Raw genomic sequence first — 27,928 nt, forward strand, 5'->3', positions numbered from 1 at the left:
GAGAAAGCAAAGCAGTGCGGGGGGAGGGGGAGGATGGGGGGCAGAGAAAGAGGGACTCCCTAGAATTGGATAAAAAGTAAAATGATAGACACATACTTAGGTGGTCCAGGAACAATTAACATGATAATGACGGAATTTGTGGAATCTGACCTGGTGCCCAGCACATTAGGTTGTGGCCCCAAGGGGTCTAGAAAAAGGGAAGTTACAAGTTACCCAGACATTTCAAGGGGTATGTTATTATAGATGCAAGAAGACAGATAGGCTCACCTTGTCAGTGAAGATACCGGCCTAGGATGTAACTACTCACCTTAACTGCATTTAGTTCAAGTTTAATTTCAGACCATCCTTTGTGGTTACTTCAGGTCTCTGAGTTTGCAAGATCGACATGCAGGCTTCCCCTGAGCTTACCAGGTCAGCATGTGGCCCCTTTTGCCCACATAAATATTCAGGTGTCTAACCCACATTTCCAAAATAGCTTCTTATGCCTGGAAAGATTTTGTCAGGCCAGGACCCTCTCATAAAATGGGTCCTTATATGGGACCCTCCGGGAACTGGCTGTGTCATCCTTGTGTTTCCTTAAAATTCTATTCTTAGTGATTAATCTTTTAATATTAAGCATCAACCTATTTAATAGGCACTCCCCCCTACCCCTTAAAAAGCACCAAAGGGTCATTCCTGGTCAGGGCACATACCCAGGTTGTGGGTTCAATCCCCAGTGGGGCAACTGTTTGATTGTTTCTCTCTCACATTGATGTTTCTTTCTCCCTCCATCTCTTCCTTCTACTCTCTCTGAAAAGCAATGGAAAAATATCCTCAGGTGAGGATAAACCCCACCTGACAAAAAAATGTAAAGTATATAGACATTTGGATAACTGGAAGTGGCAAAGGGAAGAGCTAAAAGGCATTTGTGCTGGCTTCCCTGTCTTGATTGTCTTTCGTGTCCAGCCTCCAGGACCTGCCTTCCTGCCGTCAGGGTCTGAAATCCAGGAGCAAGTGAATGGGTATCACTGTATGCTCCATGTGCTCCATGTCTTTCTATTTGATGCTCCTGACAACACTGTGAATGAAATGTGCGGATGAGGAAATAGACTCTGGAGTTGTTAGTAGGATTCAGGCCAGCTCTTTCTAACTCCAAGGTTTTAATCGTTCAAGTTCATTCCAATACAAATCGCCCTGGCTACTAGCGCCCTGTCCTAGGCTGAGCACAGCCAGAAACAGAGAGAGAGAGAGAGAGAGAGAGAGAGAGAGAGAGAGAGAGAGAGAGAGAGAGAGAGGTAGGTCAGGACAGGTCCACTGGGCTCCAGACGCTTGGGTTTCACATCGCAGAACCAGTCTGGGCACTTAATGGGCCTCTAACCCAGCCTTGAGGTTACCCGTGGCACTTCTCTGGTTTCAGCGGGACACTTCAGCTCATAGCTTTCCTCTGAATTGAGCCGCTGAGTATGCGATGAGCACAATCTTAAAGTCAATCCCAGCGAAGGCTGTAGCCACGACATTTTTCTCAGCTTTGATAACAAGAGGCCCCGAGACGGCAGAGCTGGGGGTTGGCCTGGGTGCCGACCGCAGGCTCTGGTTCCCTGCAGACTGCATTCCGGGGCTTCAAGTGTCCTCTCCCGTGCACCACACATGTTTACCCTTTGCACACTCCACCCCTCTCCCTTCGACATGGCCGAGGTGGGAAGACGAAACCAAGGCCACTCCAAGCACAAGCCCCAGAGACTGCTGCTGTGCTGGGCTGGCTCTCCTTAGTGTTTCATGCGACCCCCTGGTGTATGGAGAACCACATGCACTTCAGAGGTGTACTGGTTTTCTAACAAAGGATCGTACACTGGGAGGCTTAAACAATCAGGAGTTTGTTCTCTTAAACAACGGCTCTGGAGGCTGGAGGCCTGAAATGGAGGAGGTGCCTGCAGGGCTGGCTCTCTCCGGAGCTTTGAGGGGGACACTGTCCCTCTCCTCTCCTCTCCCTTGCCTTCTGGTGACTGCCATCCATCCTCGGTTTGTGACAGCACAGCTCCAATCTCTGTCTGTCTCTCCATGGCCTCTTCTCGGTGTCTCTGTCTCCTGTGACTGTGTATCTCTTTGTGTCCTCTTTGTATAAGGACACCGGTCGTTGGGTTTAGGGTAAGGTGACCAGACGTCCCGCTTTTGGCGGGACAGTCCCGATTTTTAACAATGTGTCCCGCCTCCCGCAGCGTTCCAAAATGGGGACTTTTTAAAAACCCCGCGGGACAAATTGTTAAAAATCGGGACGTCTGGTCACCTTAGTTTAGGGCCGCATCGGCTTCGTGCTTCCATGCCCTCCTGCTTCCAAGGGGAGTCTGGGGCTCCACGTTCAATCTGTGTGTGTGTGTGTGTGTGTGTGTGTGTGTGTGTGTGTGTCCCGCCCGCACTTGGTGCTCACATGCCTTTGCAAACTCTGTCCTCTCTGCCTGGAGTGCCCCACCCCGCCTTCCTCACCTCTCTTTCCTCTCCATCTGAAAAACCCTTCCTGATCCTTTAGGCCTCTGACCCAGGGTGAGAGCCACCTGAACGCCATGGGGAGAGCTGACGGTGGCCTTTGTGCCCAGGTGACAGGCTGACTAGTATCTTTCTCATCCTCGTAGTCAACTCCCTGCAATGCTGGGTGCCCAGTTGGCTCGCAAACGCTTCCTGCAGGGGTTAAGCTGCTGAATGGAAAAGCCACAGTGAGCAGGAACCTGGTGGGAAGAGACCTGAGGAAGAAATAAAAGTCCCTCGGGCTTTTCTCCTGTGTCTCAGGTGGCTTTTAAATGAGATTTAATTGAGGTCAGGGAGGGGGTCTTGCTAGTGAAGAAGGGAGGGAGAGAAAGGGGGAGCCCCTGGCCTGAGGTTCTCCAGCCCCGAATACTGAGGTAAAGCTGGTAAAGGACAGTGGGAGAGCTGCCCAAGTCCTGGTTCATTCCTGCAGCCAAGTGTGGCGGGCATTTTGGTGTTGGTTGGTAGGGTCTGTAAGAGGTGTCCGCAGGGACCCAGTTCTCGGGCTCCCAGACTGAGGCTGAGCCGGGCCCGTCCTCCTGGAAAGTGACCCCTTGCTAGCTGGCCTGGCTGCCTAATGGAGGCCGCGGCAGACCCCGCCCAGCCTCTCTTTGAGGAGGAAAACGGCTCCTTATTGTGAGGCTCTCCCTCCTCATTTCATTTCCAATCATGTGAGCGCCTCTTCTGTGTCCTGCAACAATGCCGCCTGTTACTTGAAGCCAGGGGACACTCACAGGAGGATAACTGGAGTTGGTTGGAATTGCACGTGGTTTCCAGGCTCCTTTTATACTCTTTCGTCCGTTGATTTCCAAGGGCCCCAACCTTGTTCTCCAGACCATTTCAGCAGGAGGAGAGACCCAGCAAATGCAGCATTCCATCGATTGTCCCCCTCCCTGTCCCGCTCCGGGGCATCTGAAAATTACTCAGCTGTTCCACCTTGCCAGTCTCCTCCCCACCTCCCAGCCAGCCGGACCCTGAGGGGGTTCTGGGGCAGGGCTGGGCCTAGGCAAGAGGGGCAGGGAGCACAGCAGGACTCACAGTGTAAGGAGGAGCCCATCTCAGGGCTCAGAGCTTCCTTAGATGAGGTGCTCCAGGTGCCTCATCCCAGGCCTGGCTTGGTGCTGGGCTGGTGTGTATTGATAACAGGATGGGAGGAGAAAAAGAGGTTAAAAGGAGGGTAGAAGAGACAGTGCTAAGAGGACAAGGCAGGAAATCCAAAATCAACGGCAAAGTGAAGAATAATGGGTGCCGGGGACCGAGGGCAGTGCTTCAGAACTAGCATCCCCACAAGCTCTCCCACACACACAGCTCTGGACAGGCCACACAGACGTCACCCAGAGAACAAGGAGCAATAGGAAAACAACGCACACCCATCCTTCCTCGGGAGGTGTCCTGGGCTTCTTCTCCTGGGGAGGGGTGGGGGGGAAGGAATACGCAAAGTCATGTTCCTGCTGCTTGTACTCCCTCCTCTGACTTGACGTATTTTTCTTGATGTCACGAACCTCACCCGAGGCATGGTGACTCAGACCCTAGGCTGGGAGAGCCCCGAGAGACCTCTAGACCTGCACCGTCGCATGGGAGCCCCCAGCCACACCGGACTCCTGCGTGTTCACAGTGCGGCTGGCTAGCCCACACAGGCGAGTGCTGTAAATATAGAATGCACACTGGACGTTTGAGGACATGGTTTAAAATGAGAGAATGTAAAAATAGCTCATTAGGATTTAAAACAAAACAAAACAGATTTTATTGATTTTTTTACAGAGAGGAAGGGAGAGGGATAGAGAGCTAGAAACAGCTGCCTCCTCTGCACACCCCCACGGGGGATGTGCCCGCAACCAAGGTACATGCCCTTGACTGGAATCGAACCCGGGACCTTTCAGTCCTCAGACCGACGCTCTATCCATTGAGCCAAACCAGTTTTGGTGCTCGTTAGTGTTTTTAAAAAGATTGATTACATGGTGAAATGATGATGCTTAGGATCTACTGGGTTAAATAAAATATTATTAAAATGAATTCCCCTATTTTTTTATTTTTTATTTTACTTCCGTTAATGTGGCAGCTGGAAAACGTAACATTACAGATGTGGCTCCCATTTGTGGCTCAAATGACCTATCTATCGGACAAGGCTGGTCTAGTTCAACTTCCTCCTTCAAAAGAGGTGGAAACTGAGGTCCAGATAGAAGACCTGATGTGGCAGATGGCACCCATGAAAAAGCAGTTATTTTCCCTTTCCACCCATCTCTCTCTCTCTCCCTCCCCCCCCCTCTCTCTCCCTCTCCCCTCCCCTCCCCTTCCCTCCCCTCCCCTCTTCCCCCTAGGGGTCCGGGAAAGGAGCAGGTGGGCTTACACACCCATGGCTGCAGGCCTCAAGAGAAGTGTTCCATGACAGTGGCTGTGGTTTCTTGGGAGTGACATAAAAATCTAACGAAGGTGGAGGTATTCTCTCCCAAGAAGTCACATTTTGAAAAAGTTGGGGAGCCCTGGATCTCCCCTGGTTAATTACATTTGCACATAACCCAGGCTGGGTTACCAGGTGTGCTGCTGGGCACCTCCATAGCACAGAGGCCTCCCCCACAGGCAGCGGGGTAGAGCTGCGCCTGAGCCCTGACACGGAGTGGGCAGCCACTTAAAGATTGTTTGACAAGTAAACAAAGACAAGTTTCAGTAGGATTGGCTTGATAATGGGAGAGGGGTGGGCAGCCCGAGGGAGGGGAACCAGATACCAGAGGCAAATTCCTTTATTTCATAATTTTATCTGGCATCCCCATTCTCCTCCAGCCGCTCTGTGAGGCTCTGAGAGAGACGTTAGGGAAGCTGAGAGATAGTGATCTCTCCGCCCCGGGGCAGCACTAATGGGTCTCATCTGAGGACACTGCTGACAAGCGGAGTCGCCACCTACCTGTGGACCCGCCAGCTAACTCCGGACGCCCGGTAAGTTTTCCTGGGCCTCTGCCTCGCTTGGGCTGGGGGGCCCTGAGCAAGGGGAAGGCAGGGGTAGGGAGGAGTGGGGTGGGGTGGGGGTGTTGGGGGCACCGCTTTCCTGCTCCTGGCTTCCCATCCTTCCCAGCTCGGGCGAGGAGAGTCTTGGAAAGACAGGGAAGGGCCACTTGGGGGCCAGCTCTCCGTTCTGGTTACTCGAGCTAACACTAAGTTTGTCTCTCTCCCTGTCCCCCACCTCCCACGGGTGGTGGGGCCCAGACATGAAAACAGGTGCCACCACCTGGCTAGCCCTCACCCCCGGGGGGCAGGAGCGCCGGGCGGGGAGCGCGGCTGGCGGTCGGATGGAGGTGGTGGTGGTCGGGACGGGTGCGCAGCCCGCCGGCCCCTCGCGGTGACTCGGCGGCGCCAGGACACCGGCGGCGGCGGGCCGGGGCGGGGCCGGGGCGCCCTCCTCCCCATCTCAAGGGTGACTGTGCCGCTGACGTCAGGCCGCTTTGGGCTCCTTCCCTGGCGCAAGGACTTTATTTTCATAACAGCGTGCAGTGCCATGGAACTGGAATGGGCGTGTCCTTCCCCCCTGACCCTCTCCCGCCCCTTGTCCCTCCGCTCACCTCCTCGCCCGCTCGCTCGCTCCCTCCCTCCCTCCTTCCCCCTTTCCCTCCCTCCGGCGGCGGCCGCCTTTATAACTGCTCGGCGACTCGAGGGCGGGATCGCTGTCGTGGGCTGCCAGCGCCAAGGGGCTCGGAGCCGCCTCGGACGCACGGGAAGCAGCGCCGGTTCACGCGCCGGAGCCCAGGCATCGGGGTAAGGGGGGCGCACGGGGCCCGGAGCGCGCCCCGCCTCCGGATGGAAATCCTGGGGGGGGGGGGGCGGGGAGCGGGGTCGGGAGGGTGGGAGGCGAGAGAGAAAGTCCGTAGCGGGCTGTGAGCAGGAAAGAAGCCCTAGAAAGAAATGCCTCTAGTTTAGCACAGCTCTGATCGTCAGTTGTCTTCCTCTGCGCTCCCCAGGCTGAGATAGCGGCGGGAGCGAAACGCACATCAGGTAGCAGTTTCAGGCGCATTTTACGCACGCGGAGTAGGCGGGATCCCGGCCCGGTTGGGGAGCAGCTATGCATCCAGGAGCAGAAGAAAGAGAAAAGAGGGGGAAAGATCTTGGAGGAAGGGCAGGGACTGGGGCGGAGAGGGGTGGGCAACCGGGAGGGCGGCAGGAGGAGAAAGGTGGTGACAATGGTCACTTTACCCAGTTCCTGAAAAGTTCCCAAGTGCTTTGTCCTTCCGCACCAAGCCCGTGCCCTTCTGCGTGCGGGGAAGTAGGTTCCTAGAAGCCACCCCTCCTCCTGATGTGAGTGCGGGGCCCTCAGCTCCACCGCCTTCCCTCTGCGGCTCAGGAACAGCCCACCTGCACACAAGGAGAAGGGACTGGGGAACGGCCCCAAAGATGCCCCTGAGGCCTCCCTACAGCATCCTCCCCAGCCTGAGGGGAGGACAGGCTATAGCACCCAGCGGGAGGACTGCTCAGGTTCAAGGAATCTGAAGGACTTTACATTCCTGACTTCCCTCCGGGCTGAGTCTGTCCTCCGAGGGTTTGGAAACGCCACACCTGCTGCAGGTTGGGCTGAATCGCCCGAGGCTGAGGGCTCATTACTGAGGGGGAACACTTGAGCCACTTCAGATGCAGAGGGGTAGGGAGGGAAGCCGAGCTCCACTCCAGGCCGGTGCTGGCTGCTATGAGGAGAGGGGAGGAATGGAATGAAGGGGGAGGAAGGGCCAGGAGTTTTACTTGGGAGACGGACGTGCTCCTCCAGGGTTTGGAGAGGTGCGTGCTTTAAGAGCAAATGGGAACGTGCAGAACATTCCCGGGAAATGCTCTCTACTCGAGTCAGGAAGCCTCCTCCCTCCTCCCGATTCTACAGGGCTGTGCAGCTGTGGGAGGCAAGGGCCTGGGCCCTGAGTTCCCCCTAAGGGGTCTCGGGAAGGCCCCAGCTTCTCCCCAGGCTGAGACCCCAAGCCCTGGCAGTTCCCTGTGGAGCCTGCGCCTGCCTTCCTATTTCACTCTATTGGGCACCGAAGATGACGGGGCGTGAAGAAGAATTTTACTTGCGTGGTTTTATTTTTCTCACTCTGGGTGCTGGACTTCAGGCCCTTTGCTATTTAAAAACCCGCAGCTTGAGTTGAGGAAATGGGCAGGAAATGATGTGTTGGTATAACAGGACCTTCAACAACAGTGACTTGAACAGTGGTTTCTCTTGAAGGGTAGAGTTTCTGAGTTGTTTGTTTTTACTTTTATTCCTATTTCTATTGGTTTGTGGTCAGAATATATAGTCTGTACATTTCTTATTTTAGGATTTCAGATTTTTTTGTGTCGTCTAAAATATAGTTGTTTTGTGTGTGTGTGTGTGTGTGTGTGTGTGTGTGTGTATGTGTGTGTGTGTTTTGTAAATGTTCCAAGGCCATTTCCATAGAAGCAATCAAATAGAGCAGAGGTCGATAAACTAGGTCCATAGCCAAACACATCCTTCAGCCCATGTTTGTAAGTAAAGTTTTATTGGAACACAGCCATGCTCATTTGTCTATGCATTATCTATGTCTGCTTCAGCTATAAACGTATGGATGGCAGAGCCTAAATTACTTGTTATCTGGCCCTTTACAGAAAATGTTTGCTGATCTTAGATATAGAGGATCTGAATTATTTGATTAATAATGGAGATCTAATAAGATATAAAGATAGAAAACATTTTGATTAAAGTGTCCACAGAACATATTTACCATATTATTATTCATTTCTTTCTTTTTTAAAATTTAATAAATCTTTATTGTTCAGATTATTACAATTGTTTCTTCTCTCCCCCCACCCATAGCTTCCCTCCACCTAGTTCCCACCCCACGCCCTTACACCCTCCCTCCCGCCACTGTCCTCATCCATAGGTGTACGATTTTTGTCCCATCTCTTCCTGAACCCCCCACACCCTTTTCCCCCTGAGAATTGTCAGTCCAATCCACTTCCATTCTATGCCCCTGATTCTATTATATTCACCAGTTTATTCTGTTCCTCAGATTTTTCAGAGTCTCATGCTCTCCCGACTGAGCTAGCCGGGCACCCGCAGATTTTTAATTCACTTGATTTTTAGATTCACTTGTTGATAGATATGAATTTGTTGTTCATAATTTTTATCTTTACTTTTTTCTTCTTCCTCTTCTTAAAGAATACCTTTCAGCATTTCATACAATACTGGTTTGGTGGTGATGAACTCCTTTAGCTTTTTCTTATCTGTGAAGCTCTTTATATTACCTTCTATTCTGAATGATAACTTTGCTGGGTAGGTTCTTGCTATTCATCACTTTGAATATTTCTTGCCACTCCCATCTGGCCTGCATAGTTTCTGTTGAGAAATCAGCTGACAATTGTATGGGTGCTCCCTTGTAGGTAATTAACTGTTTTTCTCTTGCTGCTTTTAATATTCTCTCTTTGTCTTTTGCCTTTGGCATTTTAATTATGATAGTCTTGGTGTGGTCCTCTTTGGATTCCTTTTGTTTGGGATTCTCTGAACTTCTTGGACTTGTAAGTCTATTTCTTTCACCAGATGGGGGAAGTTTTCTGTCATTATTTCTTCAAATAGATTTTTAGTATCTTGCTCTCTCACTTCTTCTGGCACCCCCATAATTCTGATGTTGGCACGCTTCAAGTTGTCCCAGAGGCTTCTTATACCATCTTCAACTTTTTGGATTCTTTTTTTCTTTTTGCTTTTCTGGTTGAGTGTTTTTTGCTTCTTTGTATTTCAAATCTTTGACTTGATTCTTGTGATCCTTTAGTCTGCTGTTGGGTCTCTGTATAATATTTTTTTATTTCATTCAGTGTATGTTGAATTTCTAGTTGGTCCTTTCTCATATCCTTGAGGGTCACGTTAAATTTATCGGCTTTTTCCAAGAAATTCTTGAAAAACCTTATAACTGTGGTTTTGAACTCTATATCCAGTTGTTTGTTTTCCTCCATTTCTTTAGTTTGTGATCTGTTTCTTTGTCTCCCTATTTTTGCTGCTTCCCTGAGTTGGTAGGGTGGCTTTGTCTGAGGCCACCCAACAGGAGCTACAGAGAGAACTACAGTTTTCTCCTCTTTGGTTGGGTTTGGAGGTTTTGGAACTGTCTGACCACAGCTGCAGTTTGTTAGGTTAAGCTTCGATAGGGCAGGGCATTTATATGCAAAAGCCACTGCGTGGAGCTTGGGTGGGTTTGTAGATTGTGCGGGGTGAGGTCTCAGGGCGCCACTAGGCTAGGGTGTGGCAAACAGCGATGGCTTCCAGTCAGCCATCTTTGTGTTTCTGCATTTCCAAGTCCCTGCTTCCTGCGCCCCAGTGCAGTAAACAATGATTGCTGGGTGCACCTCTGCAAAAAAGTCACCCTCACTTCCAGACCCGATGGCAGACAGTCCAGCTTCTCCCCGTAGGAATTTGAGTCCCCAGTGTCTCCCCAGAAACTGGAGTTGAGAGTAATCTGGAGCTTGTCTCCCTTCAGGTTGAAGAAAGCAACACACCCAGACACCAGCTGCCAGCCTGATTCATGTGCCTCTGTACCTCAGCTTTTCAGCACTTGTGCACGTCTCAATGCTCTTTTCTCTTTCCATCTAGTTGTAGAACTTCCACTCAGCCAGCTTTCCCATGGTTCTGGGTGATAGTCTTTTAGTTGTAGTTTTGAAATTATTGTGCGAGGCAGCAGTTTAGGTGTTTATCTATGCCGCCATCTTGGTTTCTCTTCATTTTTTCTTTTTAATCTGCTGAGGACTGATAAAATATTAAGGTCTCCAATAATGGTAGTATTTCCTTTGATTTCTTGTGTTTCTGGTAGTTTTGTTTCATGTGTTTTAGTGCTATGTTATTCAGTGCATACACATTCATGATAATTTTATCTTCAATGTGCAGTCTCCTGATTATTATAATATAATACCTTTTTGCCTACACTTTGCATGATATTAATACCTCAACTCTTTCTTAATTGTCTTACCTTGAGCAAGCTATTTAACTTTGTACCTGATACATAATACCTGCTAAGTAAACGTTATCCTATATAATAAAAGGCTAATATGCAAATTGTCCCCTCAGGAGTTGACTGGGAGTTTGACCGCTCACTATGATATGCGCTGACTACCAAAGGGCGGCATGGAAGGAAGTAAGGCCCCAGCCAGCAGTTAGCAGCCGTGGGTAGGAAGGCCCCGGCTGGCATTGGGGAGGCCCCCAATCTGCTGATTGCCGGACAGGTCTAGGGACCCTATTAGTGCACGAATTCCAAGCACCAGGCCTCTAGTATATTATAATTGTGCTTTTTTTTTTTTTTGCATTCATTTTTATTTTTTCCTTCCTTTGGCTTTCAACTTTTAAGATCCTGTTGTTTTAGGTAAGGTTCTTATAGGTATAGAATAGTTTAATTTAGTTTTTGTTTTTCTTTAAAATAAAAAATGTTAGCATTTACATTTATTGTAATAATAGTTGTTTGCTATTGTCATCTAATTTTTGGCCATGTGTTCTGTTTTCTCCATCTTTTCTACATTAGATAGTCTATATTGTATTTTTACATCTACTCAGCCACTCAATGGATGGTAGTGCCATTCTCAGAGCTTAGAAATACAGGCTTGCAAGGAAAGACGACAAATTTAATTTGGGGCTTGCTGGATCAAACATTAATATGTTGCCATTATATATTGAAATAGAATATTTTAAAACTGGTCATTGAGAGCTTTGAGAGGTTATACCAGTAGAGGACTTCACTTTATCTAACCACCCTTTTTTTTGGAAGTTTCATTTCATTAAAAAAAAATAAAAATTCTTTTTTACTTATTTCAGAGAAGATGGGAGAAGAGATAGAAAGATCAATGATGAGAATCATTGATTGGCTGCCTCCTGCACATCCCCTACTGGGGATTGAGCCCACAACCCAGTTATGTGCCCTTGACCTGAATTGAACCCAGGACCTTCAGTCTGCAGGCTGATGCTCTATGCATTGAGCCAAACCAGCTAGGGCTGGGAGTTTCATTTCTTAAAATTCTGGGTCTAAAAGATTTGAAAGTTTCACTCAAGTTCTTAAGTTTAAAAAAAAATAATGTTCAGTATTTTTATTTTCCATTCCAGTAATTTATTTTATATTAATCTAAAGTTTATATGGTTTGTTTAGACTAGAGGCAGATAATACCCCCAGGAACTACCTGAAAGTAAATAAATTGGGATGAACATCGTTGTTACACTTGTTTAGCTCTGCCCATGGAAGTAGAATCATTTATTTTCTCTGCAGTAACTGCATAGAAACTCAATTCAGGGATGTTATTCATGAGCTGTTGCCATGACGTATCACTTTTATGTCATCAGAATAGGGACAGCTACTCAGAACAAGGGGGTCTGGAGATTTCCTTAGAGACACTTTCCAATTATAGCTAATCCTTCATCCAGGGCAGAGAAATTTCTGAGAGACTCCACCCTTATCTTAGAATGTAGCCTAGATAAAAATACAAGGATCAGCACCTATTCATCTTAAAAATTTGTCCTCCCCATTGCTCAAACTTGCTAATAAATAACTTGCTTTGAGTAAATACTCAGCGGGCAGTCTTATTCCAAACATTTGCTCAGCAGCCACTGTGCAGAGCACACAGGGAAGGGGTACCAACAAACAGAAGGTTTGCTATTTCCTTAATCCTTATGACGCCTGTTATCTGATAGGCGAGTCTACCTGATGTTAAAGTGTAATATGTAACATATATATGGAAAACCTTCAGTGCCAAGAAGTAGTTACTTATAAAAACTATGAAGAGACCTACAAATTTAAAATGAGATGGGACTAACGATTTAAAAAAACCAAAAAACCGCCAAATCTGGTTTGGCTCAGTGGATAGAGCAGCGTTTTTCAACCGCTGTTCCACGGCACACTAGTGTGCCGCGAGATGTTGCCTGGTGTGCCGTAGGTGCGGACAAGACAAGAATTTTATAATTTTTCACTATTTTGTTTACTTAATATTTCATAATAAAGTAATTATAAAATACTTTCTTTGTGTTTATTTGATTCCTATTCAAGAGAATTACTTTATATATAGTCAATATAGGCACAGAGTTAAACTTTTTAACATTTTCTAATGGTGGTGTGCCTCGTGATTTTTTTCATGAAACAAGTGTGCCTTTGCCCAAAAAAGGTTGAAAAACACTGGGATAGAGCATTGGCCTGCGGACTGAAGGGTCCCAGGTTCCATTCCGGTCAAGGGCATGTACCTTGGTTGCGGGCACATCCCTAGTAGGGGGTGTGCAGGAGGCAGCTGGTCGATGTTTCTCTCTCATCAATGTTTCTAGCTCTCTATCCCTCTCCCTTCCTCTCTGTAAAAAAAAAAAAAAAAAAAAAAAAAAATCAATAAAATATATTTTTAAAAAAATCCTTAAGATTTGGGCCAAGTTTCGGAGAAATATGGCAAATGGATTGTGACTAGGAGGGGCAAGGTCTTTCTGGTTAAAAGAATAACGCGTGTGGGGAGGCAAAGAGGGTGACGTTCTCCAAGAAGATCTTAGATGAGCCCCAGTTTCCTACAAGATAGAAAAATACTCTTGGAAGCCTTGCTTGCCTTGCACAGAGGGGCAGAGAGGAGCTGGAAAAGCAGAGGAGGTGGCTGGGAGGACCAGCGAGAAAAAAAGCCTTGAAGCTCAAATGGAGGCTGAATCTAGTATAACAGACAAAAAGGAGATAATGTGCTTTTTAACCGCTAAATCCACGGATCTCTTCCAGGCCTTCTTTTCTTTGCTCCCCTTGAATTATTTAACTCCATTGACCCTTCATTTTTTTGGAAACTGTTCCTTGGCTTCTGGGAAACCACCTGGGCTTATTCCTTTTTCTAACTTCCAATAATTTCTTTTTCTTTTTTTAAAAATATATTTTAAAAAATATATTTTATTGATTTTTTACAAAGAGGAAGGGAGAGGGATAGAGAGCTGGAAACATCGATGAGAGAGAAACATCGACCAGCTGTCTCCTGCACACCCCCTACCAGGGATGTGCTCGCAACCAATGTATCATGCCCTTGACCAGAATCGAACCTGGGACCTTTCAGTCCACAGACCGATGACACTCTATCCACCAAGCCAAACCGGTTTCGACTAATAATTTCTTTTTTTTCTTTCTTTTTTTTTTTTTTTACATCCTTTGCCGACTACTGCTTAGATGAGATGGTGTGTCCATGGTTTGGTCCTCTGCCCTCTCCCTCACCCTATATGTGCATCCTGTGTAATCCGGTCTCCTCTCAATGCTTCAGATGCCTCTTAATGGGCCCAGTCTGTGTGTATAGCCCAAACTTCTCCTGAACCTCAGACCCACATGTCCACGTGCAGAGGGGTCAGCTCAACCTGGTGTTGAGTCTGGCCTTTTCAGAGCCATGTGATCTTGGGCAAGTAATTTAACTTTTCTGTGCCTCATTTTCCTCAACTGTAAAAAGGGGACATAGTAATAGAGTGATGTTAGGGATTACATGAGGCCATGTGTGGCCCAGAGTAAACTCTCGGGATAACTTTGTGTTTGTTCTTTCTGGATTCCTCCAACTGCATGTCCCATAGTCATCTTAGATTCAACAAAGCTAGACGTGGCATCTCCTCTCAGAAGCTTGTATTTCTAAGGTCCATTCAGTTGCTTAAACTAGAAATCTGGGAATTAACCTGGATTCCTTTATTCCCCAAATCCTGTCTCTTCTACTTTCTCTCGAATCTCTCGCCATTTCCTGCCCATCTTTCATGCCTCAGCTCCTTGGTTTCCTTGCTAACGCTTTTAAAAAAAAATCCCATTAGGTAGACTGGGCCACTGTTTTCCATGTCCCCTCAGCATTCCCTGCACGCTCAGAAACTCCTTGTTTGTATGTCTGTGTGACTCTAATGGTCTTCCCAAGGGCAGCAGCCACACATATCACCTGAGTGACTTGTACATTGGACACAGTACCTGACATGAGTAGGCACTTAAATGTCTGTTGATTGACAGGAAGATTGACTTAATGTAAGACTGTTTGCTTTGGAGACTTCCCAGAGATGTTTTAAATGGAGAGAGGCTGGAGTTTGGGAGAAAAGCTTCTGAGGTCATAACTGACTTAGAGATGAAATAGATTAAATTATGATTAAACTCATAGAGGCATATTCTTCCTAACTATGTGACATGGGGTATGTAACTTCATCTAAGACACAGTCTTCTCACCTACAAAATGAGTTGTGGGAATGTTAGATGAGATAATAGTTATAAGACATGTACATGAGAGAATACATATAAAACATACAAATGCTAAGCCTTGTGCCTGGCTCACAAGAGGATTCAGCATGTGGTGGTAGTCACCCTTCTTTTTCCTGTAGTTCTGGATAATGTCCACTTTATATTTTAGTTGTATTTTTTGAAATGGTTGTGTGAGGCTGCATAGGTTGTTACCTATGCTGCCATCTTGGTTTCTCTCTCATCGATCAGTCACCCTTCTTTTTATTCATCATTATATTGTGACTATTGTTATTACTATGGATTGAATGTGGCAATTCAAGGGCAGAGAGGAAATTAAAATGATAGAAAAATCACAAATTTGCCTGTGATGGCTCAGCTTCAACAAACACAGAAGTTGTTGATGTCATTTTCCCCAGGCAGTTCTCAGAGGAAGGTTCTGTCCTTTTCATGTTCAGATGATGGATGAGATAAATAGATGAATCTCCTCAGGAGGAAGATGAGATCAGCTGTGGGGAAGTTTCAGGGCCACAGCTAATTCATGCTCAGATACTCCATCAAATGCTGCCATTTGCCCTTGCACACCAGGCAATGACACTCGTTGGTCACTGCTATGTGGAGGGTCAGCCCTGCTCCAGGACCCTGTGGCTTTGCCCTGCAGGTGGGCATCCCCCTTTTCCTGCACTCAGACCCGTCAGCCTCGCCTCCAGCCCTGGTTTGGGTCTGAGTTAGGAGTTTGTGGCACATATTCTTTTAATGACCGGGCATGGGGCAAGGAGGAGGATGAGAGGGAGGGAGAAAGAGGCTTGGAAATTGTCTACAAGGAGCTCCCCAGAGGGATGAGCAGTGGAGCTGGACATGAGCAGACCACCTGGCTCAGCACCCGCCCTCATTTTATAGAGGGGATGGAGGTTCCGGGACATTGTAAAGGGGCAGAGTAAAGGGAGGGTTTAGAATTGGGCTCAGTAAGTGCCTCTCCTCGCTGCCTGCCTTTCCTCCTCCAGTTGAACTCTCCCTCCCCGCCCTCATTTTTCTTTATTTCTTAACCTTTGGGTCAATGGCCTGACTCATTCCAGAAGGGTGAAGGCATTGCTAAGTGATTTCAGGGTCTCAGCTGTGGGTGTCGCTGGGTTGTTGGCCAGCAGGTAGTTAACACAGTTAGCCGCTGTCATAAGCGAAAGGGGGTCTCACCCTTATGACTCAGAGTCATTTCTCATTTCCCAGGCCTCTGAAACCTCACCGTCCTCCTTCGAAGCTCAGGGTTTAGTCATCAGGAAATTGGGTGGGAACGCATGACTGATTCCAGTAAATTCCTCTCTGCTTGCTGGGAAAGCTTCAGGATTCACGGTCTCCTAGGAGACACCTGGAATCCCTTAGGAGCAGGGTTTCAGACACGGCCCAGAGCTCCTCACTTCAGTCCTAAGTGTGACTTTAGACTGCCTGTGTGAGAGGGAGGATGGGAGCCAAGTGGTGGGGGTTGGATTAATGACAGCAGACAGGGGCTTGCGAGGTACAGCCCACCCCACCTTGTCTCATGAACAACCCCTTTTCCGTGGACTCCACTTCTCCTAACCATGCGCTTGCTCACCCATCCTGGTAGGGCCCTTACCATCGTCAGTTACTAGACCGGAGGCTGGGGAGAGATGTTTAATAACCAAAGCTCCAAGGGACCTGATTGTCCAGCGGGAGATGCAGACTTCTCAGCAGGCATGGCAGGGCTGCGTGCCAGGCGCTGTGGTAGGAAACACGGAGGCTCCCTGAGAATTCAAAGGGTGCATGTCTCAGTAGGCATGGGCATCAAGGGAAGCACCTGGTAGAAGGGGCCTCTAAGTCAAATGAAGGGGAGGGGAAGCAGGAGAATGCCCCATCCGATGGGACCGCAGGATTGAAGGGAGATAGAGGGCTGGTTTGGAGGAGAGACAAGAAGCTCGCATAGTGAGGATATGGAGGAGGATGTGGGGACAAGGCATGAGGCTGGAGAGGCAGGCAGGGCTGAGCCTTCCACCAGCTGTGCAGGCTATGGCTCTTTCCCTGGCCACAAAGAGTGGCTTAAAGCGGGCAAGTCTGCAGACAGAGGCTGGCTTCTGAGTGGTCCAGGTGGAGATGTTGGTGGGTGACATAGTCAAGAGACAGTGAAGAGGTGGAAGGTCCAGGATGTGGGTGATGGGTCTGTTCATGTGGAATAGAGGTTCCTGTGGCCATTTCCCAACTCAGTGGTATGATCTTCACTTGGCTTTTAGTGTCACTGCCTTGGGGTCACAAATGGGGCTGTTGTAGGAGGTGGGAACACACCAGGTGTCTGATCGGTGGGGCCAGATTGGACCTGGGTTCAGTAACCTTGGAACTTAGGTTCTGGCTAGGAAAGAATTCAGAGCCAAGACCCAAACTGTAAGAGAACATTTATTTATAAAATCACAGAGGCAGAAAAATTAATTCTTGGAAGAAATGAGCTTAGGGAACAAGTTCTGGAGACAAAAGGATGACCCTTGGAGCGTGGGAGTAAGGAAGCCAGTGATAATACGCCTGGAGGTGGGGGGTGGGGAGTGGAGAGAAAGGGAAAGGCTCAGACATGCTCCCAGAGGGAGAGCCCTCTGGGTCCTCCACCCTAAGGTTTTAAGGCTTTAAGGGTGGAGAGTTTAGGGTATGTCCCAGGGGTAAAATCTCAATAGAATACTCAACAACTTTCCATAGCGGTGTCCTTTCAGGGCTGTGGTCTCCACTGATTGTTTGGTCAGCGCCAGAGCAGGGGGCCATTGTCCCATGCAGCTGGTCCTGAGGTCAGGCATGGGGTCACTAGTCTGGTTTTGCTGCTTTTCTGCACCTGGAGCTACAATACAATTGAGGCCTAAATGTTATCTCTAGGGAGGAAAGGTCAGGGGCTCCATACCTCATCACCAGCCGATATGCTAGGGGAGAAAAGTCAACCCGGGGGCGAGGTCCCACCTTACATTTGTCCTTTCCTAGGCACCCAGGACTTTCCTCCCTGGTGACCTTCTGTACCCGGCCCATTGTCCTTGCTCTGCTCATGTTTGTCTAGCCAGGGAGACCCTGGGATGCCTCCTGCCACACCTACTCTGTAAATTCAGGATCTCCCTTCCTGCCCTGCCTTTTTTTTTTTTTTTTTTTTTTTTAAATATATTTTTATTGATTTTTTTTTTTACAGAGAGAAAGAGAGAGGGAGAGAGAATTAGAAACATCGATCAGAGAGAATCATCGATCAGCTGCCTCTTGCACACCCCCTACTGGGGGTGTGCCCAAAACCAAGGTACATGCTCTTGACCGGAATTGAACCTGGGACCTTTCAGTCCGCAGGCCAAGGATGCTCTATCCACTGATCCAAGCCGGTTTCGGTGTGCCCTGCCTTCTTCAGTAGAGGATGCACAGCCAGGGTGCAAATAGTCATTTCTTTCCTGTGTGGGAATTGTGAGGGTGTGTGTAACTCTGAACTGCTGGGGCAACTCATAAGGGTAGGCTGAGCTCTCAGTGGTTTAACCCATACTCAAAGCCTAAAGCAGCACCCCGTACTGATGCTGTCACCCCATTTCTAACTGGAGGGTCCCTACTAGCTTTGAAGTTCTTAACCAGACAAGTGGGCTCTACAGTGTTGTGTTAAGATGTGCAACATTGCCAAAACCGGATTGGCTCAGTGGATAGAGCATTGGCCTGCGGACTGAAAGGTCCCAGGTTCGATTCCGGTCAAGGGCATGTACCTTGGTTGCGGGCACATCCCCAGTAGGAGGTGTGCAAGAGGCAGCTGATCCATGATTCTCTCACATCGATGTTTCTAACTGTCTATCCCTCTCTCTTCCTCTCTGTAAAAAATCAATCAATCAATCAATCAATCAGTAAATAAAAAACCTCATAAAGAAAAAAAAAAAAGATGTGCGACATTGAAGTTGGAATTCGGGTTTGAGTCCTGGACCTTACACTTACTGGCTGTGTGACTTGGGCGAGTCAGCTAACAGAGTGGGCCTCGGTTGCTGCACTCATGGGACAGGGATAATAATGACGTGAGCTGTATCATAGGGTGGTTGTGAGGGTTCAATGAGTCAAGTGTATAAAACTGGGTGTGAATGAGTCATGAGACCCTCCAAAGCAGTCCAAGAGCCAATTACCATTGGCTTCCTTACTCCCAAGCTCCACCCCCAGGTGGTCTTTGTTGGAGCGAGTCCATGCTTGGTCTCTCTGCCCTTCTTGTCTCTCTGCCCTTCGCTTTGGTTACAAACGACGCCCACATCACTGTTGGACTCCTTACGTTTTCTCTTTCTTGCTCCAGCTCTTATGTTCTTCTCCAGGGCGATTGCTTGAGCTCCTGGCAGTTGATATTCCCCAATGCCGATTCCTTCCCCATTTCTTCTCACCCCCTGCTTTCCACAGTTCCCCAGAACCTGTCCTCTCCCAGCCAGCTTCCGGGCTCTTTCCCTCATCTGGCCTCTCCAGGGGCAGTAGGGTACCTCCTCAGTACAGGCTAGTTGATAATGCGTCTGGCGAGCTTTCTCTCCCTCTGACTCAATTGAAACATAGAACATTTTAGACCTGTTGTGTAATATCTGTCATGCTGGGGAAGGGGTGGAGAGGTCAATTAAGAAGGATATTAGTTCAAAAAATTAGTCACTCCTGCCCAGCTGGTGTGTGTGCCTCAGTTGTTGAGCGTCAGGCCATGAACCAAGAGGTCAGGGTTCAATTCCCGGTCAGGGCTCATGGCCAGGTTGTGGGCTTGATCCCTACTAGGGAGGAGGGAGCCAATCCATGTTTCTCTCTCATTGATGTTTCTATCTCTCTCTCTCTCTCCCTTCCTCTCTCTAAAATGAATAATATAATTTAAAAAATTAGCCACTCAGATAAAATATTTACTAAAAGCTTTTTAAAAAAGATATTTTTGAGAGAATTGGGAAACACAAGTAGAAACCCTAAGTAGATATTTGATACTAAAAGTTTGTTTTTGCCCTAACTGGTTTGGCTGAGTGGATAGAGCGTCGGCCTGGGGACTGAAGGGTCCTGGGTTTGATTTTGGTCAAGGGCATATGCCCGGGTTTTGGGCTTGATTCCCAGTAGGGTGAGGCAGTCGATCTATGATTCTCATTATTGATGTTTCTCTCTCTCCCTCTCCTGTCCTCTCTGAAATCAATACAAATATATTTTAAAAACTGATTGTTAATTTTTAAGTGTGGCTAAGTTAAAAAGAAGTTTTTGTCATACATATGTATGCATGTATTTATTGATAAAAGGATCTGATGTCTTGGATTTGCTTAAAAGTAATTAAAGAGTGAGTGAGGTGGGGATGTAGATTATTGAAGCAAGATTGACAATACATTGATATGTTCTGAAACTATGTGATGAGCCTATGGCCTCCATTACACTATTTGTTTTTTAATATGCTTGAAAATGTAATAAAAACTCAAATACCCGTATTTTCCGGCATATAAGACGACTTTTGAAACGAAAAAAAGTCAACCGAAAATCGGGGGCAAAAGACCAAAATTGCACAAAAATTACCTGCAGATCTCGACGGCAAAGTAAGTTTTTTCTTTGAAGTGGGGGGTAGTCTTATACAGCAAATATAGGCCTAAACCTAGTATGTTTTAACTGTAAAAATTAGGGGGTCATCTTATACGCCAGAAAATACGGTATTAAAAAACACACCACTGTTTTAAAGGCAGTTCAGGGACTGTTTCTCATCTTTCTGGCATGGTTGGGGAGGGAGGTGGAGGTGAAATTGGAGAAACTGGTTTTCTCACACTCCACACCCACTGCCCATTGCTCTTGTCGGACCCCGGTCTGTGGGTGTCAGGAGGCTCTGAGACACCTCCTCCTCCTGCACTGCTGTCCCAGAGCGAGGGACCTCAAGGCCCAGTTGGGGGCAGGAGGTCTCTGCCTTATGGGTCCTGTCCAGCGCCACACTATCCTCTATGCAAAACCCTATCAGTCTCTGTCAAGATTTGGAGTCCACAGGCTCAAAGTCCTGCATAATTAATTATCAGGTAGTATGATAATAACTACTTGTCAACAAGCAGCACTACTTTGGGGGGCAAGGAAGGAGCAGAGGGAAGGGCAGGGAGGGTGAGAGAAGCACCTTTGCAGCCAGACACCGCCCTGATGATTAATCTGAGAGGGAGTGAGGAGGAGAGGTGAAGTGAGCGAAGACGAAATGCACAGGGCCTGCCTGGGTCCCTTCCCTTGTTGGTGCTGCCCTCGCATTGGACAGGGTTCCTCCTCTTCCGCAACTATGGCACCCTCCACACCTCCCTTCCCCATAGCACCCCGGAGTGGACATTTGTAGGCAGAGCATATCAGGCTTTGGGTACTGGCATTTCAGGGCTTGCCTGTATCTGAAGTTCATCTGCCTTGCTTTTCCCCTGTTTCTCCTTCTACCCCCCGGAGAGGTGGAACCTAGCCCGAGCTTTGCTCTGTGCTCTGCCTATGGGAGGAGCGCAGTTCCCGTGGGGTAGAGTGCAGGTGACAGACCCATGGTAAGAGAAGGCCCAGGGATGCCTGGGCAGTAGTGGCAAATTATGTCTGTCTGTTTCTTCTGCTTTGGCAGAGAACATGTCTGTTTTCCCCTTTCCCACTGAGTATCTAGACTAGTGATTGCCAGAGTGGCATTCAATAGATATTGGCTGAGCCTGGCTGGCGTGGCTCAGTGGTTGAGCACTGACCTATGAACCAGGAGGTCACGGTTCGATTCCGGTCAGGGCACGTGTCTGGGTTGTGGGCTCCATCCCCAGTGTGGGGCGTGCAGGAGGCAGCCGATCAATGATTCTCTCTCATTATTGATGTTTCTCTCTTTCTCCCTCTCCCTTCCTCTCTCTTTAAAATCAATAAAAATATATTAAAAATATTGGTTGAATGAATGATTATATAATACAAAGTTAAATTTGGAGGGCCAGTTTTACAAGAAGTTAGGAAGATAGATTTAAACTAGAAATGATTTGTTATTTATATTATGATGACATACCACTAATATAATATTTTAATATATACACAATATTCATTCATATATGAATGTATGTGTTATACTGCGTATATAATCAAGAGTTCATAACCTGGATGGAATTGGAGAACATTATGCTGAGTGAAATAAGCCAGTCAATGAAAGAAAAACACCACATGATCTTACTCATTTGTGGATAATAAAGAACATTATAAACTGATGAACAAAAAGATAGATACAGAGACAGTAAAGCAACAAACAGACTGTCAAATTACAGCAGGAAGGTTAGGGAGAGGTGGGAGAGATAAGAGATCAACCTAAGGACTTTTATGTGTGCATAAAAGCATAACCAATGAACGCAAAACTTGGGGGGGGGGTAGGGCATATATGGGAGTGGGGGGCGCAATGGTAAGATATGTACACATATAATACTTTAATAAAAAATGATAAAACAAACAAAAAAAGAGTTCATTATGATAGGGAAGACTCCTTCATTACTTTTTGGAATTAGTAGAGCCATCCTTACAAATGCTAAGGAGGGGAAAACACCTACTATGTGATAGCAGAGTTTAAGAAGAGAATCCAGTGGCTTCTGAAATCTAGAGAAATCTACAATTTAGGTAACTCCTTTTATCCATGTTGAATGGGTTGTTCACAAATAATGTCTGAGACAGGTATTCCCATATTCACAGATTCCTAAGAAAACACTAGGCAAAAGCATCAGGAATATTGGAAGTTATTTGTGACATATTTTTAAAAAAATATATTTTATTGATTTTGTACAGAGAGGAAGGGAGAGAGATAGAGAGTTAGAAACATCGATGAGAGAGTGTCATCGATCAGCTGCCTCTTGCACACCTCCTACTGGGGATATGCCCGCAACCAAGGTACATGTCCTTGACCAGAATCGAACCCGGGACCTTTCAGTCCCCAAGCCGACTCTTTATCCACTGAGCCAAACCGGTTTTGGCTGTGACATATTTTTTGAACTGAGACTCTGAAACCTCTCTACAGAGCACTGGGTCCTCTAGCTTCAGGGTAGATATTAATATTATAGTTCAGTTATGGGGAAGCACATATGGGGTTTGTTCTTTTCCTTCATCAGCCTTTAGGATTTGCCACGAGGACATAGAGAAAAGGTAGTAGCTTTATCTAATATGGTAAGGTCACGGGCAAAACCTTGGCTGAACATACAACATTTTTTTTTCTGGATCTCTCCTGGTCCTCTGTGCCTGAGTTTGTTAGGACATTCACCCTCTGCCTCTGGTTTGCTTTCACACAGGATCAAAATGACCACACCGGCTGGTGATTGCCGTGAGGACCTGCCTCTCAAGTACCGAAGGCTTTGTGATACGTCCGAAGCTTGGGGCATCGTCCTGGAAACTGTGGCTGCCGTGGGGGCTGTGACCTCAGTGGCCTTCATGCTGGCTCTCCTGGCCCTCATCTGCAAGGTGCAGGACTCCAACAAGCGGAAGGTGCTCCCGGTCCAGTTCCTCTTCCTTGTGGGTGTGCTGGGGGTCTTCGGCCTGACCTTCGCCTTCATCATCAGGCTGGACAGCTCCACGGGGCCCACACGCTTCTTCCTCTTCGGCGTCCTCTTCTCCCTCTGCTTCTCCTGCCTCCTGGTTCATGCTTTCAACCTGACGAGGCTGGTCCGCGGCTGGAAGCCCCTCTCCCTGCTGGTGATGCTGGGCCTGGCGGTGGGCGTCAGCCTGGTGCAGGACGTCATCGCCATCGAGTACCTCGTCCTCACCATGAACAGGACCGATACGGAAATCTTCGCGGAGCTCCCTCCTCCTCGGCGCAACGAAGACTTTGTCATGCTGCTCATCTTCGTCCTCTTCTTGATGGCCCTGACCTTCCTCACGTCCTGCTTCACCTTCTGCGGCCCCTTCACTGGCTGGAAGAGGCATGGAGCCCACATTTATCTCACCACGCTCCTCTCCATGGCCATCTGGGTGGCATGGATCACCTTGCTGATCAACCCTACCCCTGACACCATGTGGGACGATACCATCCTCAGTGCGGCCCTGGTGGCCAACGGCTGGATCTTCCTGTTGGCTTACGTGGCACCCGAGTTTCAGCTGCTCACCAAGCAACAGAACCCCATGGACTACCCTGTGGAGGATGCTTTTTGTAAACCTCAGTTCATGAAGCAGAGCTATGGCGTGGAGAACAGAGCCTACAGTCAAGAGGAAATCACTCAAGGTATAGAGCCGGGCTGGGTGGACAGCCCTCTGTAGAGAGATGGGAGAGAATTCATAGGGTATTATAACTCTAAGGAACATGCAGGTTTATCCAGCTAGTGCCCCTGACAGAACAGATAAGGCCCCCAAGGCTCAGCTCATGCTTAAAACCGTCCAGCTAGTTAACAAGTGGATCTAGAAGCTGCCTCTGGAGCTATAATCCAGCATTTTCTACACAGTCCATGTAGGTTTCTCTGCATAAAAATAAGATGAAGCAAAGGAATGGAAAAGGAATGACTCGAAACATTCTTAGGGATAAGTAGGTGAGATTGTGTTTTTTATAAAAGATAACATTTCCCTTTGGAAACATGAGACCTTCCTATATTTGGGCATATAAAGCCAAGCCATGACTTCTTGCAGTGACCACAGGGCATAGAGAGGCTAGAAAGCCTTTTGTCATAAACTAGTGGAAATCGCCATGGAGTTACTAAGGATTCCAATTTAACCTGAAGAGCTACATTTTATTGTATGCATCTGGGCCCATGGGAGGGAGGAGATCCTATCTTGACATGAAAGAATGAACCGATTTTGCTCTTGCCTGGTGGTGTGAGTAGCCAGGTGTTCTGTTGTTGTTTCCGTAACATAAAGAGGCTCAGCTGATATCGAGACATGGCCCTTGCCCATCAGGAGCTGTGTGTTGCTCTCTAGGGTTGACATTGAGCTCTGGACCTAATCAGGGGAGAGGAATGGGTTTGGGAGAGGAGTGAGGGGCCTCCAAGGCCTGGTTCTTAGCTGCTGTTTACAATGGCTCACTCCTGAAGCCCGAGGTGCGAAGCTTTCTGGTGCTTCTCCCTGTAGTGGGGGTTGGGGGTGGAGGGGATAGAGACCCTGAGGGGTGCCCTCTCCTGGACACTCAGAAGCCTACCAGGTAGAAAATTCAATGGATAAGGTATCTATCATGCTTTGGTAGGTGACTCAACTGGGGTGAGCATGAGTGGGTGCCTGAGGAAGGGGACCCTAATGCTTTAATTTCTCCTCTCCCTCTGTTTCAGGTCTTGAAGAGCTACGTGATACCACCTATGTCCCTTATACCACCCATTTCCAGCTGCAGGCAAGTGATCTCTTTCTCCTTTTTCATCAGCAGCCTCAGCACCCAGGAACGTATCCCTTGGGCATAGAAGGTGTTACCATTCTGTCACCTTAAAAAGATGACATGTCTATTTTGCTCTCATCCACATTTTGGGGTTAGGGCAGACGACTGGAGGGTAGGGCACAGGGAGGTCTTTAGGGGGAGGGTTTCGGAGAAAAGGAAGAAAATGAGACTCCTGCCCAGATTGAAGTTCTGTTGAAATATCCGGGGAACGGGAGAGGGCTTAACCATATGGTGCTTCCTTTTCAGAATCGGAACTCCCAAAAGGATTTCTCCATCCCACGGGCCCAGACTCGCGTGAGCCCTTACAACGACTACGAAGGAAGGAAAAACGGCAGCTAGCTGAAGAGCGGGATGAACACGACGAGTCAGCAGGACTGAAGGGGTGTGGGTTCCATCCCGAGTCTTCTAAGGAAACCATACACAACGTGGTGGGAAGACCCGGCCTCCCGCCAGCCTCAGCAGCCATTCTTCTGTCCTGGAGGCGCTGGGGGCGAGGACACGCCAGTTCTTAGCAGCACCGTAGCTTTCCCTTTGCTCCATAGTTAGGATGCTTCTTCTAGGTGGGAGTCTCAGGCAACTCAGGGTTTCTCTCTTACTATTCCCTGTCACTTCACACGTGACTCGAGCCCCGGCCATCTAACTGTGTACCGGCTCACCCAACTTCAGAAGCCAACGCTCCACGCCGGTTTTGTAACGATTGCTCAGCCCAGAGCAGAACTGCAAATCTGAGCAGAAATAGTCAAGGGCTGTCTCCCAGCCCCTCCCTGCCTAAATCTACACTGGAAGCCAACTTGCTGGCACCCTCCCTTCTTGCCTGGGTAGGAGAGGCCAAAGGTCACCCTGAACGTACTCATCTCTATGGTGCTAACACAAGGCCTCTGTGGGTCCCCAGCACCGAGTCACGGTCCCCCCTCTCTCCTTAGGTCACTCCCAAACTTGCTGTCAGTCCCCCAACTGTTCTCTGCTCCGTGTTTTACCGGGAGTTTTCCTTCTGGACCTCACTAGTGTGGGCAAGCCCAGCCTTTCTCTGCCAGGAGCATTTGTGCACTGTTCTTTCTACGTGTTCCTGGCACTGTCCGCATCCCAGCCTCTGTAACTAGATTTTGCACTGTGCTCACCTCCTGCGCTCGGTAAGCAGGCATTGTCTGTGGAGGGGGGAGTGCCTTGTATTGTAAGTTATTCACCGTTCTTTACCTGAAGATGCAATAAAGATGTGGTGGCAACTCTTTCACGGTGGCCGCAGCAGTAGGAGTGGTGGACATTAGTCATGGACATTAGCTGAAGTTCAAGGTTCGGTTCCTCTGAGTGTGGGCTTGCCCCTTCTTGGTGTGTCTCTCCTTCTCTTCTCCGTATGTGTCTAAGACAAGCGTGTTTTCCCCAATGTTTGAGGTGAGTGGCGAGGGTGAGGGGGGAAGCCAAGCGGGATCACGGAACCCTGAGGTTTGGCTCCAGGAAGGCAGAGGAGTGGCAACAGTGGAATGGGGTTTGGCAGCCCAGGTGAGACAGGAAGGAGACCTGAAAGCCAGTTTGGCCATTCACCCAAGGTTTAATTGTAGGAGGAAATAAATCCATATCCCTTTATTTGACAGAATTGGTTCATAATATCTCTCGGAAAAGTCATGGTACCTAACAACAATTATGATTTACTTAATCCCTGAAACAGCGCTGTGGGGCGGGGCAATAGGAAATGGCTCTTTGGTGAAGGAAAAAAAAAAAAAATCCCATACACCAAATGGCATTTAAAAATGTGTAGCTGAGTTAGGGAGTTACCTCCCAAGAACCCGCTGCTCTGCTTTTCATCAAAAGGAAAAACTGAGCGTGGAAAGGGGTGAGGTGAGGTTGGTGAATGGATGACACGCTGAATTAGGGCTATTTGCATTCCACAAAGATTTGGTTGAGGGTTTCTCAATGGCTTTGCACCAACAACATTAGCCAAGTTTTGCATTGAAAAGGGGAATTACAAGTAATGATTTATAGCCTGATTATTCTAGTCTCTCCCCAGAGGGCATAATCCAGGAGGAGAAAGCAATACAGTTTCACATTTATTCTGCCACAGGGTGGGTACCCAGGAAGTACCCATTTCCTTCCCTCTTGTCTTCCCTTCCGTCTCTGGCCTGTCAGCCAAGCGCAGGGGGCTGAGTAAAAGGCAGAGCCACAGAACACCTGGATCTGCTTTCTTGTTAGAAAAGAGTCTCCAGGCCTCTGTCTCCACAGGACTCAAGTCAACCTCTTCCAAAACAGGGAAGGACATGGAAGGGGACCCATCGCCAGAAATTGGTTTCTTTTCTATTCTTTTTAAAAATACTCCTACCCTAGGATATATTTTTATTGATTTGACACACACACACACACACACACACACACACAGACAGAAGAGGAGAAACATTGATTGGTTGCCTCCCATATGTGTCCCGATCGGATGGAACCTACAACTAAGTATGTTCCCTGACTAGGAATCGAACCTGCAACTGTTTGGGGTTACTGGATGACGCTCCAACCAACCAAGCCACCCAGCCAGGGTGGAAATTGGTTTCTTTTCTAAGAAATAAAGTGGTCTCTGGCGTTTGGACTAGTGGGCCACCATTTTGCTGATTTTTTTGTTCTTAAAAGGCAGTAGAGGAAGGCTCCCTCCTCATTCAACCACACTTGTCATACCCCCTTCCCCCCTGCGTGGCTGTTAACCTGTCTTCAGGTCTCTTGCCTCCTGAACATAATTAAACTCTGTTGTTAAACGAGGAACATCTTGGAGGCTGGAGGCTTTGGCCTCTGACAATCACTGTGATGATGCTGGAGAAGCGGGTTTCCCCAGCCCGGCTCCACCTGGGCAGAAATAGAAGGTGCAAATTTAGCCTAGCCAGGCCTCTGAGCGAAGCCAGTTTGATTGATGTCTGGGAACCAAAATGACACCTCCTTTGAACTAAATGGATGCTAATAAAATGGAGTTCGCAACCTTGCTCTCATCTTTCATTGTCAGATGAGAAACAGACCGCCTGTCACTTCTGCCTCTCGCTTTAGGTCTTAG

The 27,928-nt window shown here is 48.0% G+C and overlaps 1 protein-coding gene and 1 long non-coding RNA gene across 2 annotated transcripts; both read left to right on the forward strand.

The window, feature by feature from the left end:
• Positions 1 to 917: 917 nt before the first annotated feature.
• LOC118729394 lies at positions 918 to 27,857 on the forward strand. Its single transcript, XR_004991217.1, has 2 exons — positions 918 to 1,274; positions 27,282 to 27,857. It is a non-coding gene; the product is annotated as an uncharacterized LOC118729394 (long non-coding RNA).
• On the forward strand, positions 6,069 to 26,157 carry GPRC5A (G protein-coupled receptor class C group 5 member A). Its single transcript, XM_036456875.2, has 4 exons — positions 6,069 to 6,240; positions 22,850 to 23,775; positions 24,806 to 24,864; positions 25,153 to 26,157. Exons 2-4 carry the CDS (start codon positions 22,857 to 22,859, stop codon positions 25,243 to 25,245), a joined length of 1,071 nt encoding a protein of 356 aa, XP_036312768.1. The 5' UTR covers positions 6,069 to 6,240; positions 22,850 to 22,856; the 3' UTR covers positions 25,246 to 26,157.
• Positions 27,858 to 27,928: the final 71 nt, after the last annotated feature.

Source organism: Pipistrellus kuhlii, unplaced genomic scaffold (genome assembly GCF_014108245.1).
Source record: "Pipistrellus kuhlii isolate mPipKuh1 unplaced genomic scaffold, mPipKuh1.p scaffold_m20_p_3, whole genome shotgun sequence".
NCBI classification, from domain to species: Eukaryota; Metazoa; Chordata; class Mammalia; order Chiroptera; family Vespertilionidae; genus Pipistrellus; species Pipistrellus kuhlii.